Here is a 21,164-nt window from a genome sequence, read left to right on the forward strand (position 1 = left end):
ACACTTAAATATATGTGTTGCTAAGTTGAATCAAATACAAACTCATGTACACAACTCAACACGCTCTGATCTATAATTATGAAAATTACAGAAATATTCTCTTCAAAGAACGCTTCCTAATCAAGCAGGTAAAGGATACGATTTTTCCTAAGTAAATCACTTGGCAATGTCTGTAACACTGTGCTATGCTTTGTGCCACTAATTTTCGTTTTTCTCTTGTAAAGCTCCGATCTAAAATTATGAAAACATATCTTTTCCAACCGATTATTATCCGGCCCTTATATAGATTATATTCTGAACAAAGATCGCCCTAAAAGATATGATAACCTTCTTGAACAATTTTTGTTCCTAATATTAAGGGATAAAAATCTTTTATTCCCAAAAATCGAAAATTATATTTTCTTCAATAAAACTGTTTTTTTTATCTTTTAAAGATAAAGATTAACCTTACCTTCTCCATCCAAAAATAAGATTTTATGAACCAAATTTTTTCCATCAAATCTGAACCGTACGATTTCACCATGAATCCTCAAGCACGTGGTAAATGTGGATATGGTAACCGGGCCATATTTTCATGAAACGGGGGTTTATGTTGGGCCGAATATGCAAAGCCCATAAAGTAAACTAAGTCAATGTATTGTGAAGTGCCCATCTGTAAGGTGAAACATATCAATAATGACATGAATAAGTTTCAGAATGACATGAAACAAATTTAAGAATGACATGAAATACACTAATAAGTTACGGTGTAATATATATGTTATACCCAAGACGCACTAAAAATAATATGTCTAAGGAAATCTATGACGTGTATCAATGATTGATTTAAAATTATAGTTTATCCTCATAGTACTTGTCAGCATTCCATATAATTTGCATTACGAAGCATATTAATATGATCACGACCTTATCTCAAATACTATATTCGCATTAAATTTTGGCAATGGTAGAAAAAAGGTCCTCATAAAATGTAACGATTAGAAGGAAAAAGATAAAAAGGAAAAAGAAAAAAGGTATGTTTGATGAAAAAGCAAGAAATTCTTATTCCAAAAAAAGGAAAAGTAAAGGGTCATATATCATACACAGAAAATTGAGGAAATAAGTTCACAAAAAAAAAGGCAAGGCTAACTGGCTTATAAGAACATACAAATTCCCATAACTAGTATAAGAAAATAGAGATAATGTTATATTCTTGTATTTTAGTGGAAAACGGTAAGACAACACATAGAAAATTGATTCTCTAAAGAAAGAATGATAAAAGTAGTAGATAAGAAAATAAATTAGGTTTGATGCATCATCCAATAGTAGCAAAAGGTATATAAAAGACAGATATTTATTCCCATTTAAAAGTAAAATGAAATAAAATAATAAAGTATACAAGTGCGAATTGATGCCTTGAACATACTCTACTACACTAGCAAGGACGTATATAAATATGAGTGAATGGAAAAACGGTTGGAGCACTGCATCAAACAAGTTTCTATATTCACAACTACTTGTCACTTCTCAACAAGGTAATTATAATAGTATTATACTATCCTAAGTAGCATATCAAAGAAATAGCTTTCCTATATAAAACTGACAATTTGAATTAATTTGTTGTACGATGTAAACAGGTAAGGTTGCAGGAAAACATCAAGATGGCTTCAGAACAAGCAATTGTAAAGAATGACTACCAACAAGAGCAGGAAAAAGATGTGAAGAAGATGGTTCAGGAGGCAAAGAGCATTGGCGCCAAAGGCAGAAACAGCTTAAATGCCGCTGTTCAAGCGCAAGACAGCACGGTGGTCTCGATGCAAAACAACAACAGCGGAATGATGAGTTTTTCTCAAAGCTATGATTGGAATGGGAAAGTCACTGGTACCGGATATCCTCCGGCTATTCCGTCAAAGGGTTCACTTAGCTTCACCCATAATGGGCCACCTAACGATGGCTCTCAAGGCGCGGTAGTTTACACTGGCACCAGCGCGAATGGAAATGCTTGTGGATGGCTTTTGGCTTGGATTGCACCCACCAACATCACCGCAACCACTCCAAATAGGGTATATATTGAATGTGGCTCCGTTAATAACTACGCAACCATTGATTGGTCTGCCATCAAAGCTAAGCTCGATGTAGCACCCTCCTCCAATTACACCATGGACCCAATCACCAGGTCCAGCATTAGTGCCGAAATCACTGGTAACGGTGGCTATGCCGCCCTTGGTGCAACTTTTGGATCCATGTAATCCATTACTAGCAACTAATAACATTGATAAGGGTCGCTTATAATATAATTACCATGCACGCTCATATGTGTCAATGCTAATTATATCTTAGTACTTTAATAATGACCTTTAGCTTGTTTCTATTTACTTATGTCTACTTTTATATAAACTTATCTTTATGTTATAGTAATTTACACTATCTTATCTATCTATCTATATATCTTCGCTTCTTACATTATGTAACTTTTGCATTTTCTTATGGCACTAAATGACTCATCTCGACCATGCATACTAAATATCATAAACAATTTAGGAATAAGGAACATAACCTTCTGAAGATTACTTGTTGAATATATATTCAACAAACTCAGACTACTTCTTTCCCCTCATCTTTACAAGGTTTATCCCTGCCCGCTTCGTTTCTAAAGTCAAAGTGCGAGACTTTGATTATATGTTCCCACTTGCACATAAGACCGGACATTGTATATGAGATATTGTCACTTCTTTAATATTTAAATTTATGATATTGTTAATGATCAAAAGCATGTAGATGATCCATGTTTAGCTGAATCGATAATGGAGAATGCATAAAATTATCATTTGGTCTATTTGATTAAAATTCTCTCAGTTTGTATATTAAAATATTTCAAGCTAGTTTACTGACTTTTTGCTAAAGTGTAACTAGAGAAATTAATGGTCATAACTAATAATTTGTAAGTCATATAACTACTCATTTATAATATAATTGAATGTCAACTAAATTAATTGGTTAAAGTCTTAAGAGGTGGCATCCAAGACATAGTATCAAATCTCGTCTACATTTTTACGTTGATTATTTTGCTCTCTCTACATACAAAGATAAAGCTAATATAACCATGGAAGCAATCTAACATATAGATTTACCTTATCCTCCCCACCCCTTATCTATATAGCCACCAGGGCCATCTTAACAATTTGGGGGGTCATGCGTTTTGACGATTTTCTTTTATCTTTTACTCCGTAAATCCGATTTTAATTATGAAATAGGACTTTAACACTTTTCGAAATAGATATGGATGGGTTTTCAGACTACTATGCCTTTGTGTCGGACCAATTAATATCGCAGTATGTTTCATCATCACAACCTTAAAGAACATTATTATGTGTGCACTCATCTTTCTCAATATGATACATAGTTCAAGAAAAAAAATCTGATGCTATTTAATAAAAACAATAAAATACTTGCTTACAATAATGGCAACAAACTAAATATCTCTTTCCATTATTTGTTTTATATGGCAATAATTTTAAAATATTATGAATATTTCAACCATTAGAAACATTAATTGCTTTTAATGTCAAAAAATGAAATATTGACGGTCATAATTTGTTGCTATATGACAACAAATTGAAGTATGATGTCATCTAGAAACAAGTAAAATTAATTGTTTCTAATGGAAACAAATCAAATATTGGTCATCTTAGTTTGTTGTTAAATGGCAACAATGTCCGAGCAACAAATAGTAAAACAACTAGTTTCCAATAGTAACAAATAAAAAATATAGTGTTTTCTGTTCGAAAAAAAAGTCACTATATAATAGACAATGAAAAAATAATATATGTGTTAGTTCGCAAGATATTAATTACAAATGTATGGGATCAATTTGATTAAAATTAATCGTGGAAAATATCGAACTTTCAAAGTTATATTATGGCACTATAACGTGTACCTTTTTTCAATTGAAATTGAATTTCGAGATTGAGTTGAAACACACTGCATAGGGGATAATAAATAGCAATGGGACACAAAAGAGTTTAACGTCGTTCAATCTCTACTCCGAGATCTACTTTTGCCAAATCCACTAATATCGAATTCCCTAATACCTCACTCAAGGTACAAGTCCCCCTACTAACTCTAATCTTGCTCCCCGACACTTAAATATATGTGTTGCTAAGTTGAATCAAATACAAACTCATGTACACAACTCAACACGCTCTGATCTATAATTATGAAAATTACAGAAATATTCTCTTCAAAAGAACGCTTCCTAATCAAGCAGGTAAAGGATACGATTTTTCCTAAGTAAATCACTTGGCAATGTCTGTAACACTGTGCTATGCTTTGTGCCACTAATTTTCGGTTTTTCTCTTGTAAAGCTCCGATCTAAAATTATGAAAACATATCTTTTCCAACCGATTATTATCCGGCCCTTATATAGATTATATTCTGAACAAAGATCGCCCTAAAAGATATGATAACCTTCTTGAACAATTTTTGTTCCTAATATTAAGGGATAAAAATCTTTTATTCCCAAAAATCGAAAATTATATTTTCTTCAATAAAACTGTTTTTTTATCTTTTAAAGATAAAGATTGAACCTTACCCTTCTCCATCCAAAAATAAGATTTTATGAACCCAAATTTTTCCATCAAATCTGAACCGTACGATTTCACCATGAATCCTCAAGCACGTGGTAAAAGTGTGGATATGGTAACCGGGCCATATTTTCATGAAACGGGGGTTTATGTTGGGCCGAATATGCAAAGCCCATAAAGTAAACTAAGTCAATGTATTGTGAAGTGCCCATCTGTAAGGTGAAACATATCAATAATGACATGAATAAGTTTCAGAATGACATGAAACAAATTTAAGAATGACATGAAATACACTAATAAGTTACGGTGTAATATATATGTTATACCCAAGACGCACTAAAAACATAATATGTCTAAGGAAATCTATGACGTGTATCAATGATTGATTTAAAATTATAGTTTATCCTCATAGTACTTGTCAGCATTCCATATAATTTGCATTACGAAGCATATTAATATGATCACGACCTTATCTCAAATACTATATTCGCATTAAATTTTGGCAATGGTAGAAAAAAGGTCCTCATAAAATGTAACGATTAGAAGGAAAAAGATAAAAAGGAAAAAGAAAAAAGGTATGTTTGATGAAAAAGCAAGAAATTCTTATTCCAAAAAAAGGAAAAGTAAAGGGTCATATATCATACACAGAAAATTGAGGAAATAAGTTCACAAAAAAAAAGGCAAGGCTAACTGGCTTATAAGAACATACAAATTCCCATAACTAGTATAAGAAAATAAGAGATAATGTTATATTCTTGTATTTTAGTGGAAAACGGTAAGACAACACATAGAAAATTGATTCTCTAAAGAAAGAATGATAAAAGTAGTAGATAAGAAAATAAATTAGGTTTGATGCATCATCCAATAGTAGCAAAAGGTATATAAAAGACAGATATTTATTCCCATTTAAAAGTAAAATGAAATAAAATAATAAAGTATACAAGTGCGAATTGATGCCTTGAACATACTCTACTACACTAGCAAGGACGTATATAAATATGAGTGAATGGAAAAACGGTTGGAGCACTGCATCAAACAAGTTTCTATATTCACAACTACTTGTCACTTCTCAACAAGGTAATTATAATAGTATTATACTATCCTAAGTAGCATATCAAAGAAATAGCTTTCCTATATAAAACTGACAATTTGAATTAATTTGTTGTACGATGTAAACAGGTAAGGTTGCAGGAAAACATCAAGTGGCTTCAGAACAAGCAATTGTAAAGAATGACTACCAACAAGAGCAGGAAAAAGATGTGAAGAAGATGGTTCAGGAGGCAAAGAGCATTGGCGCCAAAGGCAGAAACAGCTTAAATGCCGCTGTTCAAGCGCAAGACAGCACGGTGGTCTCGATGCAAAACAACAACAGCGGAATGATGAGTTTTTCTCAAAGCTATGATTGGAATGGGAAAGTCACTGGTACCGGATATCCTCCGGCTATTCCGTCAAAGGGTTCACTTAGCTTCACCCATAATGGGCCACCTAACGATGGCTCTCAAGGCGCGGTAGTTTACACTGGCACCAGCGCGAATGGAAATGCTTGTGGATGGCTTTTGGCTTGGATTGCACCCACCAACATCACCGCAACCACTCCAAATAGGGTATATATTGAATGTGGCTCCGTTAATAACTACACAACCATTGATTGGTCTGCCATCAAAGCTAAGCTCGATGTAGCACCCTCCTCCAATTACACCATGGACCCAATCACCAGGTCCAGCATTAGTGCCGAAATCACTGGTAACGGTGGCTATGCCGCCCTTGGTGCAACTTTTGGATCCATGTAATCCATTACTAGCAACTAATAACTTTGATAAGGGTCGCTTATAATATAATTACCATGCACGCTCATATGTGTCAATGCTAATTATATCTTAGTACTTTAATAATGACCTTTAGGTTGTTTCTATTTACTTATGTCTACTTTTATATAAACTTATCTTTATGTTATAGTAATTTACACTATCTTATCTATCTATCTATATATCTTCGCTTCTTACATTATGTAACTTTTGCATTTTCTTATGGCACTAAATGATCATCTCGACCATGCATACTAAATATCATAAACAATTTAGGAATAAGGAACATAACCTTCTGAAGATTACTTGTTGAATATATATTCAACAAACTCAGACTACTTCTTTCCCCTCATCTTTACAAGGTTTATCCCTGCCCGCTTCGTTTCTAAAGTCAAAGTGCGAGGACTTTGATTATATGTTCCCACTTGCACATAAGATCGGACATTGTATATGAGATATTGTCACTTCTTTAATATTTAAATTTATGATATTGTTAATGATCAAAAGCATGTAGATGATCCATGTTTAGCTGAATCGATAATGGAGAATGCATAAAATTATCATTTGGTCTATCTGATTAAAATTCTCTCAGTTTGTATATTAAAATATTTCAAGCTAGTTTACTGACTTTTTGCTAAAGTGTAACTAGAGAAATTAATGGTCATAACTAATAATTTGTAAGTCATATTACTACTCATTTATAATATAATTGAATGTCAACTAAATTAATTGGTTAAAGTCTTAAGAGGTGGTATCCAAGACATAGTATCAAATCTCGTCTACATTATTTACGTTGATTATTTTGCTCTCTCTACATACAAAGATAAAGCTAATATAACCATGGAAGCAATCTAACATATAGATTTACCTTCTCCTCCCCCACCCCTTATCTATATAGCCACCAGGGCCATCTTAACAATTTGGGGGGTCATGCGTTTTGACGATTTTCTTTTATCTTTTACTCCGTAAATCCGATTTTAATTATGAAATAGGACTTTAACACTTTTCGAAATAGATATGGATGGGTTTTCAGACTACTATGTCTTTGTGTCGGACCAATTAATATCGCAGTATGTTTCATCATCACAACCTTAAAGAACACTATTATGTGTGCACTCATCTTTCTCAAAAATGATACATAGTTCAAGAAAACAAATCTGATGCTATTTGATAAAAACAATAAAATATCTTGCTTACAATGGCAACAAACTAAATATCTCTTTCCATTATTTGTTTTATATGGCAATAATTTTAAAATATTATGATATATTTCAACTATTAGAAACATTAATTGCTTTTAATGTCAAAAAATGAAATATTATTGACGGTCATAATTTATTGCTATATGACAACAAATTGAAAGTATGATGTCATCTAGAAACAAGCAAAATTAATTGTTTCTAATGGAAACAAATCAAATATTGGTCATCTTAGTTTGTTGTTAAATGGCAACAATGTCCGAGCAACAAATAGTAAAACAACTAGTTTCCAATAGTAACAAATAAAAAATATAGTGTTTTCTGTTCGAAAAAAAAGTCACTATATAATAGACAATGAAAAAATAATATATGTTTTAGTTCGCAAGATATTAATTACAAATGTATGGGATCAATTTGATTAAAATTAATCGTGGAAAATATCGAACTTTCAAAGTTATATATATATTTTTTTGAATAGTAAAATTAATTCATTAATAAAAAGTCATACGACATCTACATAAGCAATCGAATCAAACAAATACATAAGTTGAATCAAACAAAAATTTCCTTCATAAAAACTACGATCGTCAAACAAATCTTGCAATGTGGAACATCTCCCGCTTATATCGCTGGAAAATACAGCCTTGTTGGAGAGACAATCTAACGATCCCTTGTAGTCGTGAGGATGATTTCCGTCGGATTCATCTTACCGTATTCGAAAAATTGATAACCTTTGTGATCCCGCATAATTCTTCACCAACAAAATAATTTCACGGCAATCCATTAGATCTAGTATCTCGGATTGTAACCTGTAGAAATTCCCCCTCTGAAAGAGGAGAAAAACCCTGTCTTTCGAAGGAGGTCGAAAAGCCTTGTCTTTCGAAGGAGATCGAAAAACCTTTTCTTACGAAGGAGATCGAAAACCCTTTCTTTCGAGGGAAAATTCGTTATTGGAAACCTAAAAACAAATAAAAAACAAGGTGGGGGCTTTCCAACGGTAAAAACCGATGGAAGCCCCTTTAAAAATCAGCAATGGAGGCTAGGGTTTTTGAAAGTAGAGAGGAGAGAGGGGAGAGAGAAAAATAACTTTCAAAGTTATATTATGGCACTATAACGTGTACCTTTTTTCAATTGAAATTGAGTTTCGAGATTGAGTTGAAACGCACTGCATAGGGGATAATAAATAGCAATGGGACACAAAAGAGTTTAACGTCGTTCAATCTCTACTCCGAGATCTACTTTTGCCAAATCCACTAATATCGAATTCCCCTAATACCTTACTCAAGGTACAAGTCCCCACTACTAACTCTAATCTTGCTCCCCGACACTTAAATATATGTGTTGCTAAGTTGAATCAAATACAAACTCATGTACACAACTAGGGATAGGCAAGGATCAGGTCTGGGTCGGGTTCGGCTGGACACTAGACCCGGACCCTAATTTTTTTTTGCAGACCCGGACCCTAAGGGTCTGAAAAAATTGGACCATGACCCGGACTCTTAGGGTCTAGAGGGTCTAGAGGGTCTGGAGGGTCCAGGCTTAAATTCTTTATTTTTGCGTAATTTTCAGCATATTAATATCAATAATCATCTGAAATTCACATGAAACAAACATAAGAATTCACATGAAACCAACACAAACAAACAAATTGAAAAAAAGGAAACAAACACAAACTTATAAACTGAAAAAAAAATGAAACTAACACAATTCACAAACATATAAACTGAAAAAAAAAACGAAACAAAAACACAAACATACAAACTGAAAAAAAGAAACAAACACAACGTACATAAGAGTTCAGAATGGGTATTTTACTTTAGGTTTTAGTCTTTTAAAAAATCAGTTTGTATTTTTTAAAAAAAGATAAAATGTATATAGTAAATAAGTTTAGGGTCTACGGGTCGGGTCTGGGTCCAAAATTCTAAGACCCGGACCCTAAAAAATCACTTGGACCCAGACCCGGATCCGTACCCTTAGGGTCTGAAAAAGTTGGACCCAAAACTTTAAATTAGGGTCGGGTCCAACAGGGTCCGGGTAGGGTCCTGGACCCATGCCCATCCCTATACACAACTCAACACGCTTTGATCTATAATTATGAAAATTACAGAAATATTCTCTTCAAAAGAACGCTTCCTAATCAGGTAGGTAAAGGATACGATTTTTCCTAAGTAAATCACTTGGCAATGTCTGTAACACTGTGCTATGTTTTGTGCCACTAATTTTCGGTTTTTCTCTTGTAAAGCTCCGATCTAAAATTATGAAAACCATATGTTTTCCAACCGATGATTATCCGGCCTTTATATAGATTATATTCTCAACAAAGATCATTCTAAGAGGGTGTTTGATATGGAAATTTTTTATGTAGGAAACGGATTCAAATAGGTGCTTCCATTTCTAATTGTTTGGTATGAGTGTTAAGTCACAAATACCGTTTTCAAGGGGAAACATAATCCCCCCATTTGTTACCCTTATCAAACTAGTGGAAACAAATCTCGTTTTCTTCCTCAATCATAATCCTCTCAATTGTTTCCATTCCACTAAGATACCAAACAACAATTAAAGGTAACGGTTATTATTTCCATTTCTCCTCCTTATCCAAATCCTTTCCATTACGTTTACGTTTTTCATACCAAATACCCTCTAAAAGATATGATAACCTTCTTGAATAATTTCTGTTCCTAATATTAAGGGATAAAAATCTTTTATTCCCGAAAATCGAAAATTATCTTTTCTTCAATAAAACTGGTTTTTTTTATCTTTTAAAGATAGAGATTCAACCTTATCATTTTCCAGCCAAAAATAAGATTTTATGAACCAAATTTTTTCCATAAATCTTTTTATTTAAAACATTTTTCGAAGATCTTTTTCTTTCACGTAAAATTTATTATTATAAAACATGTTTATTCTTAATATGTAAACCTATTAGTAGTCATGAATAATTCTAATAATCACATTCTTAATAATATTTTCTAGCGCACACACCAACATTTGACCAGGCCAAGTTAATCATTGTTACATAGTTTGCTATATATAAAAAAAACTAGCTACTATTCAATCATCATTCTTCAAACTTGAGCATCTAACTTTTCAAAAGTAGATAGTGCATCATAAATAAATATCCAAAACCGCATGATGCAAAATAGTTTCTGTTTGTCATCATCAAACCGTCTAAAGTCATAACAGTCTGTTAGTATTTTTCAATAGTTCAAACATTCGTTGCCAAAATATATTTCTATAATGCTCTAATTTTTGTAATGAATAAGATAATAAAATTCATGTCCCACTTTATTTATTTCCTAAAACTCTATACATAATAATGTATGTTCCGATTAATATGTAATATAAAGAATGGCTTTCACAAAAGAAAAAAGAATACTAAAGAATAAATCAAATTCAAAATCCGACACAAGGTATGTCTTGAGAAAAACATAATATTTAGTGCCACACCTTTTTCAATAATGTAGTATTCCTAAGAGGTGATCTATGCAAAGTACTTTTTCACCAAAGTGCTTTATGTAAAGTATTTTCTTGATTCTTTCAAAAAAAAAAAAAGTATTTTCTTGATTAATTCTCCACAATATAATTAAAATATATTCTTTCAAAAGAAGAAGATAATCCCATTACTCGTTCACAAATCGAATCTATAGTGGCACCGATCACAAACTAAACCCTTGTTGGGCCACAAAAAATTCCACAAAAGACAAATAAAACCACTATATGAAGAATATAGAATAATTATCTGACGTTGAAATAAACAAAACAATGAAAAATTCTAACATATCTATATATGATCTCCATCATCTAATTGAAATTCATGCTTATATAATGTTTCATACATGACTCAGCGAAAAACCGGAAGGTATACTATATTACTAGATTTGGCTCTTTATTATCATAATTATATCGTCGAAAAATATTTATTTCACTTTGTTAGGTTGTGTTTCATGTTAATTTCTTTAATATATATTGATTGAAGATACCATAAGACTCTCAATGAATGAAACTTATCTTTCTCTTAATAAAACGAAAATGGGTATCTACGGAGTTATATGACGTGTATCAATTATTGATTTGAAATTATAGATTATCCTTACGCTGCAAGACTTGTCAACATTTCCTCTACTTTGCTTATTAAGCATATTAATAATTAGATTCCCGAATTCGAACCACGATCTTATCTCAAATAAAATATTTGCATTACATATTGTGAACGAGAGCAAAAGGTCCTCATAAAATGTAATGATTTGAAGGAATAAGGAAAAAGGATTTTTTGATAAAATGTGACAAATAATTCTTATTCCAAAAAACGAAAAGGATCTATCATACACAGGGAAATTAAATAATACTCCCTCCGTCCCAAATTATTTGCTACATTTGCTTTATCACAAAGACCAAGGAGGGAGTGGGGACCATTGCCATAACAAGAATTAACAAAAAAGCATATAGGTAAATTATGGGACCTATGTACTATATATGGAAATATTTACAAAAACCAAGGAGGGAATGATGTCAAATGTGTAAATAAAGTGTGGGACCTATGTACTATATATGGAAATAGTTGTAAATGTAGCAAATAAATTGGGACACACCTAAATGGCAAAATGTAGCAAATAAATTGGGACGGAGGGAGTAACCTCTTCCAAGGAGTCAAGACTAATATGGACGTATAAATTCTAATACAAGACCATCTTACTATGATACATGATTAGATGAAAGTAACCTTTTCTTCTATAAAACGTCACTACTTATCCTCGAATGGTTCTTTTAAGGTAAAAAATAACTAATCATTTTAAAAATGTCGCAACTAGAAAAAATTGATGTAAATTTTTTATAATGGAATGTAGTAAGGAATCATCTAGAAGTGGTTCTCTAAAGAAAGAATCATAAACTAGTAAATAAGAGGATAATTTGGTTACATGCATCATCCGTATAGTAGAAAAAGATAAAAGAGTGGTATTTACTCCCATCTTAAAACAAAATGAAAAAAAATTAACAAATTAAAGGTGGGATCGAAATCCCTTAACATACTCTAGAAAGGAATAAGGATTGTATATAAATATGCATTATGGATGGATAAGCGGTTGGAGCAGTGCATCACACAATTAGCTTTTGTATACACATATAATTATAGTATTATACTAGTTTTGAAGCCTGTGCGTTGCACGGGTTGTTTTTTATATATTTTTTTTGTAATTTTTTGTTAACATTATTGATTTTGTATTACCTTTGCTTTATGTTAATATAATCATCATTAATTATTCATCAAATTGCCTCATAAAATTGTGCTTACTTTACTAAGGATTTACTTATCCCCTACACTTGTTAATTTCATGCCCAAACCCATTATTGTAGTAGAAAAAGAATTGTTAAAATATTTGTCATTATACCCTTATTTTTAGATTATCTTTAATTATCTATTAATAAAATTTATAAAAAGTTGATATAAAGTTAGTATTGCAATGGTTGTTTCAATCTCTAATAAGTGAACGCATATTTATCGATATTGTCAACTAACATATCAGTACATCACTATAATAAAAGTTTAAAAATAAAATAAAGTAGATAAGTAGATTTGCAACAGTTAATTAGATGTTATCGTATGGTTTAGGCAAATCTCAAGAATCAGGTTTTTTTATTTTATTTTGTGATTTTATATGTGAATCATAGCCGTAAAGTGAATATACAGTATTGTAGTACTTATAATAGATAATAGATCCCTAAAAGATAAATTATTTTGGTTTTGTCATAGCAGTAGAGTGAATAAACTCTTATCTCTCAAACTCTAAATTTTATTATCTCTAAATTAATAAGATGACGTGTCAATCCTAGGTGGCGCGCTCTATGCTCCCGAAAAGTTCCTCTTATATATATATATATATATATATATATATATATATATTGACTAGAATTTTTTGCACGCGATGCGCGCTTGAATTTTTTTTTCCAAAATAGAAACTCGATTTTTTTCGGCATAGAAGTCAAAATTTGAACATTAGACATACGAAGTATAATTGTTTTTAGTTGCAAAATTTAATTGGTTTAGTTTCTGCCACTTAAGTCTCTCACCATTCTTTTTGTTTTTTTTTTTTAGTTTTCAAAGTTAAATTTTATGAACAAAATAAAAAATTTATTGAATCTATTTATGATTTCTAATATTATAATTTTTTAGTTGATTTTTGAAATAAGTACAGTACTTCATAAATTGTAAATACAGTGGACACTTTGATTTCAAGTCAATTTTTTCATAGGTAGTAGTTTGTGAGTGATTGTTATAATTATATTTTTGGTATTTTTGTTTGAAGCCCCATTTGATTTGCAAGTGAATTTGTAATTTAGAATGGGAAGGGGGTAACATAGTCTCTTCATTTGGGGACATCATAACTCCCCGCCTTCTCTTATATAATAAGATGTGTTGTACTTTAATTCTTGAATGATATTTTACAAAAACCTTTTTACCTTGATAATTAATCACTATTATATAATAGAAAAAGATAGGTCCAAATATATTTTAAATTTTTATTATATATAGGAAATACTATAAAAAATAAATAATTTTTTTCCTTGTCCAACTTCAAAATTCTGATTTCACTACAAATACACCTCTATTTTTTTTTATCATGGCCCATTATTAATTGTGAATGGTTCTTGAGAATAGTGATTTGTAAGTAACTTTTTGTAAATGTTTTTGTATGTATTGATGTTATTATAGGTTATTAGTTTTAGTTTGTATGTTAATTTTAAGTTTTAATAAGTTTCCTTATTATTTGAGTGATTTGCGTGATTTTTTATCAATTCTATGAGTGATTTGTAAAGTTTCTTCTTTAAGTGATTTGTGAGTGGGTGTTGTAAATTAATTTTTGGTAGTATTCTTTGAGTGTCGATTTTAATTTTGACAATCCTTTTGTAATTTAGAAAGAGAAGGTGGGCAAAATAGGCATTTCAAAAGAGGACACCATTGCTCCCCCCTTCCCTTATATAATAGAGATATACCCCGTAACTCGTAAGTAGCACATCAGAGAATTAGTTTTCCTATAGAACCATGGAAGAAATTAATGGTCATAACTAAAAATTTTGTTTCCATCATTTGTTTTAAATAGAAATAATTTTAAAATATTATGTAATCTTTAAACCATTAGAAAAATTGATTGTTACTAATGTCAACAAATGAAATATTGACCGTCATAATTTGTTGCTATATGACAACAAATTGAAAATATGATGTCATCTAGAACAAGTAAAAGCAATTGTTTCTAATGGAAAAAAAATCAAATATTGGTCATTTTAGTTTGTTGTTAAATGGCAACAATGTCCGAGCAACAAATAGTAAAACAACTAGTTTCCAATAGTAACAAATAAAAAATATAGTGTTTTCTGTTCGAAAAAAAACTTCACTATATAATAGACAATGAAAAAATAATATATGTTTTACTTCGCAAGATATTAATTACAAATGTGTGGGATCAATTTGATTAAAATTAATCGTGGAAAATATAGAATTTTTAAAGTTATATTATGGCACTATAACGTGTACCTTTTTTCAATTCAAATTGAATATCGAGATTGAGTTGAAACACACTGTATAAGCGGATAATAAATAGCAATGGGACACTAATTCTCTACTCTGACATCTACTTTTACCAAATCCGCTAATAGCGAATTCCCTAATACCTCACTCAAGGTACAAGTCCCCACTACTAACTCTAGTCGTGCTCCACAATACTTAAATATATGTATTGCTAAGTTGAATCAAATACAAACTCATGTACACAACCCAACACGCTCAGAGCTGTCAAAAAATGACCTGATCCGATAACCCGACCTGAACCTGTAATGACCTGTAATTGACTTGCACCTGAAATTTTGGCAAAACAGGTCACCTCAAACCTGACCTGTACCCAACCTGATAATAACTGATACCTGCTCTTGACCCGATACTCTATGACCTGAACTTGAACTGATACCCGCCCAAAAAAGACCGATTAACTGAAATGACCCGATCTGACAACGATATGAACCCGATTCGACACATGACCCCGATTACGACCCGAAACTGATTATAACTCGACGTAACTTGTCATTAACTCGACCTGTTGCGACCAGTTACCTGATTTTACTAGACCTGTTGTGACCTGATACATTATTTTACTTGACTTGGTTCTACATGTTACCCGATTTTACCCGACTTGTTGATTGTTGATAACTCGACTTGTCATTGATTTACGACATAGTAACATAAATAAACTAACACTACTATAAAAAGGCATATAACTAGATGAACTATTTAAGCATTGATTTTCAATGAAATCTTAAATAATGATACAAATTTGAAGCAACGCCACACAAAATTCATGAACTGGTCCGTACTCGAAGCGACCCGAAAGTGACCTGAAACCAAGTATGGTATAACCCGATAACTACCAACCTGAACCCGACTCGAACCTGACGAAACCATTATTGTCCTCACCTGATAAGTATCCGACCCATGCATGACCTGAACCTGAAAGCACCTGCTACAAACCTGCTATAAACCCGACCCGACACCACATAATCACGAAAGATGACCTGTCCCGAAATTGACCGCGCCGAATCCGATCGAACCCGAAAGAAGAAATGAACTGAGACAGACCTGACCGAATTATGATCGTTCCCGACCTGTACCCGACCTGTTTAATTTAGTGACCTGACACGACCTGACTGAACATGACCTGAAACCTGAGATGACCCGACCTGAACCCGATTCGAGTAACTGAATTGACAGCTCTACGCTCTATAACTATTAAAATTACAGAAATATTCTACTAAAAAAAACGGTTCTTAATTAAGCAGGTAGAGGATACAATTTTTTCTAAGTAATTCACTTTGCAATGCCGTCTGTAACACTGTGCTATGCTCTGTGCCACAGATTTTCAGTTTTTCTCTTGTAAAGCTCCGATCTAAAATTATGAAAACCATATATTTTCCAACTGATTATTATCCGGCCCTTATATAGAATATATTTTAAACAAAGATCACTCTAAAAGATATGATAACCTTGTTGAAGAATTTTTGTTCCTAATATTAAAGGAAGAGATTCTTTTGTTTTCAAAAATCAAAAATTATATTTTTTTTCAATGAAACTGGTTTTTGATCTTTTAAAGACAAAGATTCAACCTTATCCTTTTCCAACCAAAAATGAGATTTTATGAACCAAATTTTTTTAGTATTTTTATTTAAAACTTTTTTCAAAAACATTTTTCGACGTCTTTTTCTTTAACGTAAGATTTATTATTATCAAACATGTTTATTCTAATTAATAATACTACTAAATCTAGTAGTCATAAATAATTCTAATAATCACATTCTTAATAATATTTTACTCATAGAGTACACACTAATATTTGACCAAGTTAATCATTGTTGCATATTTTGCTATATAGAAAAATTTAGCTACTCTTCAATTTTCATTCTTCAAACTTGAGCATCCGACTTTTCAAAAGCAAACACCGTATCATAGATAAATATACAACAAGGCATGATGCAATATTGTTTATGTTTGTCATCATCAAAACTCCTAAGATCGTAACATTATGTTACTATTTTTATAAAATACATACATTTGTTGCCAAAATATGTTTCTATAATGCTCTAATTTTTGTAGTGAATAATAAAAAAAAAAAAACTCATGTCTCTATCTATTTCCCAAAACTCTATACATAAGAATGTATGTTGCGATCAATATATGTAACAGAAAGAGTAGCCGTCGCAAAAGAAAAAATAATACTACAGAATAAGTCAAATTTAGTGCCATGCCTTTTTGAAGGTAGTATCCCAAGAGGTGATCTATTTAAAGTAGTTTTTCACAAAGGTGCTTTATGTAAAGTATTTCCTTGATTAATTCTCCACAATATAATAAAAATATGTTCTTTAAAAAGAAGAACATGATCCCATTACTCGCTCACAAATCGAATTTATAGTGGCATCCATCACAAACTAAACACTTATTGGGCCACAAAAATTTCCCACAAACAACAAAGAAAACCACTATATGAAGAATATAGAATAATTATTTGACGTTGAAATAAACAAAACAATGCAAAAATCTAGCATATCTATATATGATCTTCATCATCTAATTGAAATTCACGCTCATATAATGTTGCATGACTCAGCGAAAAAAGGAGGGTATACTATATTATCAGATTTGGCTCATTATTATCATAATTATATCGCCGAGCACGCAACATTTATTTCATTATATTAAGTTGTGTTTCATGTTAATTTCTTTGGTATATATAGATCGTAGATGCCATAAGACTTTCAATGAATGAAACTTATCTTTCTCTTAAAAAACCTGAAAAAAGATATCTAGGGAGTTATATTGGTCTAAGATCAAAGCTAAGCTCGATGTAGCACCCTCCTCCAATTTGTGTTTAAATTAAAGAAGGCAATCCTGCGTTAGCTGACCAATTTATCAAATTTGAACTCAATATGTGGACCACGAGGCTCTGTCTCTTGTTATTTATTGTAACCTTTAGTCAAAATTTATCTATAACTAATGACAACACGTGATATTTGCCTGAAGCAAGTTGGAATATTATTCAAGTTATGGCAGCTCCATGTTAAGCTTATGATCTTAACTCGGCCTAATTATTAAAAAGATCATGACTCATGAGCAATCAACTTAAACCATAAGCAATCCACAACTTAAACCGACCCATATATTAAAAAGATCGTTCAACTCATTTTAATTTATTTTACAAACACGATTTTGTTGTACGAAGTTAAATCCATAAATACAACAGTTCAAACCACTTAATTTATTTTCTTAAAAAATCACAGGCCCCCATTATATAAAAATAGTCTACCCTTAAAGAGAAGATTATTGAGATAACAATGGCTCAGATGAACAGCTACTCAGTTAGCAATGTTTATTTGCTACTGAGGGGTGACCATGTGAGGGCGCAGTGGGATAAGATGGTCTGGAACAGGCGAACAACACCAAAACATAGATTCTTTCTTTGGCTTGTCATGCAGGATAGGCTACAGACAACAGCTAAATTGTTTAAATATGGCATCAGTGTGGTGCCTAACTGTCTCATATGTGATGGTAATGAAGAATGTCAAGACCATTTGCTACTACTGTTGGAGTTAAGGCTTGGAAAAGCCTTGGCTCATTTTGTTGTTTGTCCCACATTGCTTGTGGGAGGGAATTTCTTCATGTTTATATATTTCCTCCCTCCTTCCATCTATTGAGTTGGTTCTAGAGATGCTTTTGTGGTTGGATGATATGTTTGGTTTGGGCTTGCTATCACACGCGCGCGCGCACCGCCCGCTCGGGCCAGGGCCTTGGGCTTTGGGGAATTAACTTAACTAAAGTTTTGGACCCGGGAGCTACGCGTGTGTGGCTGTTGGAATTCTGTAACGTTTTACCGTTACAGTATTCATGGCAATCCCTAATTATCCGCCCATTGATTTCTGTCTTGATTGTTGTCCGTTTTTGGCTTGATTTTTCCCTATAAAATCAGTGTCATTCTGTTCAGTCAAACACACACAAATACAATCTCTCTCTTCTTCCTTCTCTTCTCTTCTCTCTTCCTGGGTTTTCGTGCTTATCTCCAAAGCTCAGTTTGCTAGTGGTGGCATTCTTAGCTACTGTGTTAACTTTGGGGAGCATTCCGGCCACGTTCGATAACCACCAGTGTCGGGCCGTAATTGCTTTCAAGTCAGTGGTCTCCTACCACGGCACAGTTCTGAAAGCTCTATTTCTGCCTTTGCGAATCGTTTATTCCAACAACTACAATGCAAGTATAGCAATGATATTTGGAGGCAGATTTTGAATTGGCTGCAGATAGGAATTAAGCACAACACAATTGGAGACTTGGCTCGCTGGATTCAAAGATGCAGACTAAGTAAATTTAAGAAGAATGTGTACATTGCAACAGTGGCTGCTGTGGTTTATCATATATGGTTAGTAAGGAATGATGTGTACTGGGAACAAAAAGTCGTGTCTGTGAATATAATAGTCAATAGGATAGAAAAATCAGTTGTAGAAAGAGTTTATAGTATTCTTCCAAAGAACATTAATAGGAGAGAAAGAGAATGGTTGAGGACAATTACACAACAAGTTGTATGTAGTTCCTAGCTTTGTTGAGGAGAGTCCAACCTAGTTGGTTTGTCCTCTCAAAATCTAGTGTGTAGGTTGTAATGGTGTTTGTGTGAAATATATCTCTCTCTTAATTAGCAAAAAAAAAAAAAAAAAAAAAAAGTCTAACAACAAAACATGTTTTCGTGTCGTGTTTGTGTATGAAAATTAATTTCTAACCAAAATTGTCAATAAACATATCGTGTTGGGTCATATCACTCACTCAAACGACACCGCAACAAGTTTTATTCCAAATCTCAATCATGGTATTATCTTCATATTCCTAAGTTTCCCGATCCAAAACCTCACATTTTTAAAACTATCAGTGTATCCAAAAAACCCAAACTCCTTACTCTTGTTCATATTGCTAACCATCTGAAAATTAAACCTAGTCACATACTAAAATGCAACAAAGCAAGTAATTTCCTCCATTTTCGTCTTAACCAAACCTTTCTCTTCCACTCTTTCCCTTTATCTTTCATGGTCTCCACAAGATCAAACAACCCTCCTCCTGCATCCAAAGGCACAAATTCAACCCCAAATTCCTCACACAAAACCCCCACATCTTCCTCCAACTGAAAACGTCACTGTTTGTATAATTAAACACTTGATTCATTGCCTTCTCATTAGTAGCACCACACACGTGCTGCTCTCCTAGTACACGTGCGTCAGTCATGTCACAGGACTGTTTCCACGTGTACTTATTTCCAGGATATTTAAACGGTACGTTTTGATACTTACATATTTCCGCATAAACAGCTAATGTTACTAAGAAGTTGTAAGCACTTCTAGTTGATGCACCTATAACAATCGACAGTCGATGAATTGAGTACGTTAAATCGGAACCGTACGATTTCACCATGTCCGCAAGCACGTGGTAAAGGTGTGGATATGGTAACCGACCCATATCTTCATGAAACAGAGGTTTATGTGGGGCCGAATCTACAAAGCCCATAAAGTAAACTAAGTCAATGTATTGTGAAGTGCACGTTTGTAAGGTGAAACATATCAATAATGACATGAAAAAGTTTCAGAATGACATGAAACAAATTTAAGAATGACATGAAGCACACTAATGAGTTACAGTGTAATATGTTATATGCAAGGCGCACTAAAAAGAATATGTCTAAGGAAATCTATGACGTGTATCAATGATTGATTTAAAATTATAGTTTATCCTCATAGTACTTGTCAACATTCCATATAATTTGCATTATGAAGCATATTTATATGATCACGAACTTATCTCAAATACTATATTCACATTAAATTTTGGCAATGGTAGAAAAAAGGTCCTCATAAAATGTAACGATTAGAAGGAAAAAGAAAAAAAGGTAAGTTTGATGAAAATGCAAGAAATTCTTATTCCAAAAAAAAGGAAAAGAACGAAAAGGGTCATATACTATACACAAGAAATTGAGGAAATATGTTCAAAAAAAAGGCAAGGCTAACTGGCTAATAAGGACATACAAATTCC

At 32.4% G+C, this 21,164-nt stretch overlaps 2 protein-coding genes and 1 pseudogene across 2 annotated transcripts; 2 read left to right on the forward strand and 1 right to left on the reverse strand.

The window, feature by feature from the left end:
* LOC130590684 ((S)-8-oxocitronellyl enol synthase-like) overlaps window positions 1–20,708 on the reverse strand; it is a 32,274-nt pseudogene extending 11,566 nt beyond the window's left edge.
* Window positions 1,358–2,406, forward strand: LOC104888429 (jasmonate-induced protein homolog). The gene is made up of 2 exons (XM_019248544.3): window positions 1,358–1,514; window positions 1,617–2,406. The coding sequence occupies exon 2, from the start codon at window positions 1,641–1,643 to the stop codon at window positions 2,226–2,228; it is 588 nt and encodes a 195-aa protein (XP_019104089.1). The 5' UTR covers window positions 1,358–1,514; window positions 1,617–1,640; the 3' UTR covers window positions 2,229–2,406.
* Window positions 5,546–6,530, forward strand: LOC104888430 (jasmonate-induced protein homolog). Its single transcript, XM_010673401.4, has 2 exons — window positions 5,546–5,639; window positions 5,742–6,530. The coding sequence occupies exons 1-2, from the start codon at window positions 5,561–5,563 to the stop codon at window positions 6,350–6,352; spliced, it is 690 nt and encodes a 229-aa protein (XP_010671703.3). The 5' UTR covers window positions 5,546–5,560; the 3' UTR covers window positions 6,353–6,530.
* Window positions 20,709–21,164: the final 456 nt, after the last annotated feature.

This window comes from Beta vulgaris, chromosome 3, assembly GCF_026745355.1.
Source record: "Beta vulgaris subsp. vulgaris cultivar EL10 chromosome 3, EL10.2, whole genome shotgun sequence".
NCBI lineage: Eukaryota > Viridiplantae > Streptophyta > Magnoliopsida > Caryophyllales > Amaranthaceae > Beta > Beta vulgaris.

Bases quoted from the DNA above. Each gene is read 5' to 3' on its own strand.
- LOC104888429 (XM_019248544.3), top strand. From the start codon at position 1,641: ATGGCTTCAGAACAAGCAATTGTAAAGAATGACTACCAACAAGAGCAG.
- LOC104888430 (XM_010673401.4), top strand. From the start codon at position 5,561: ATGAGTGAATGGAAAAACGGTTGGAGCACTGCATCAAACAAGTTTCTA. The intron at 5,640-5,741 runs GTAATTATAATA...CGATGTAAACAG, and splicing joins ACTTGTCACTTCTCAACAAG to GTAAGGTTGCAGGAAAACAT.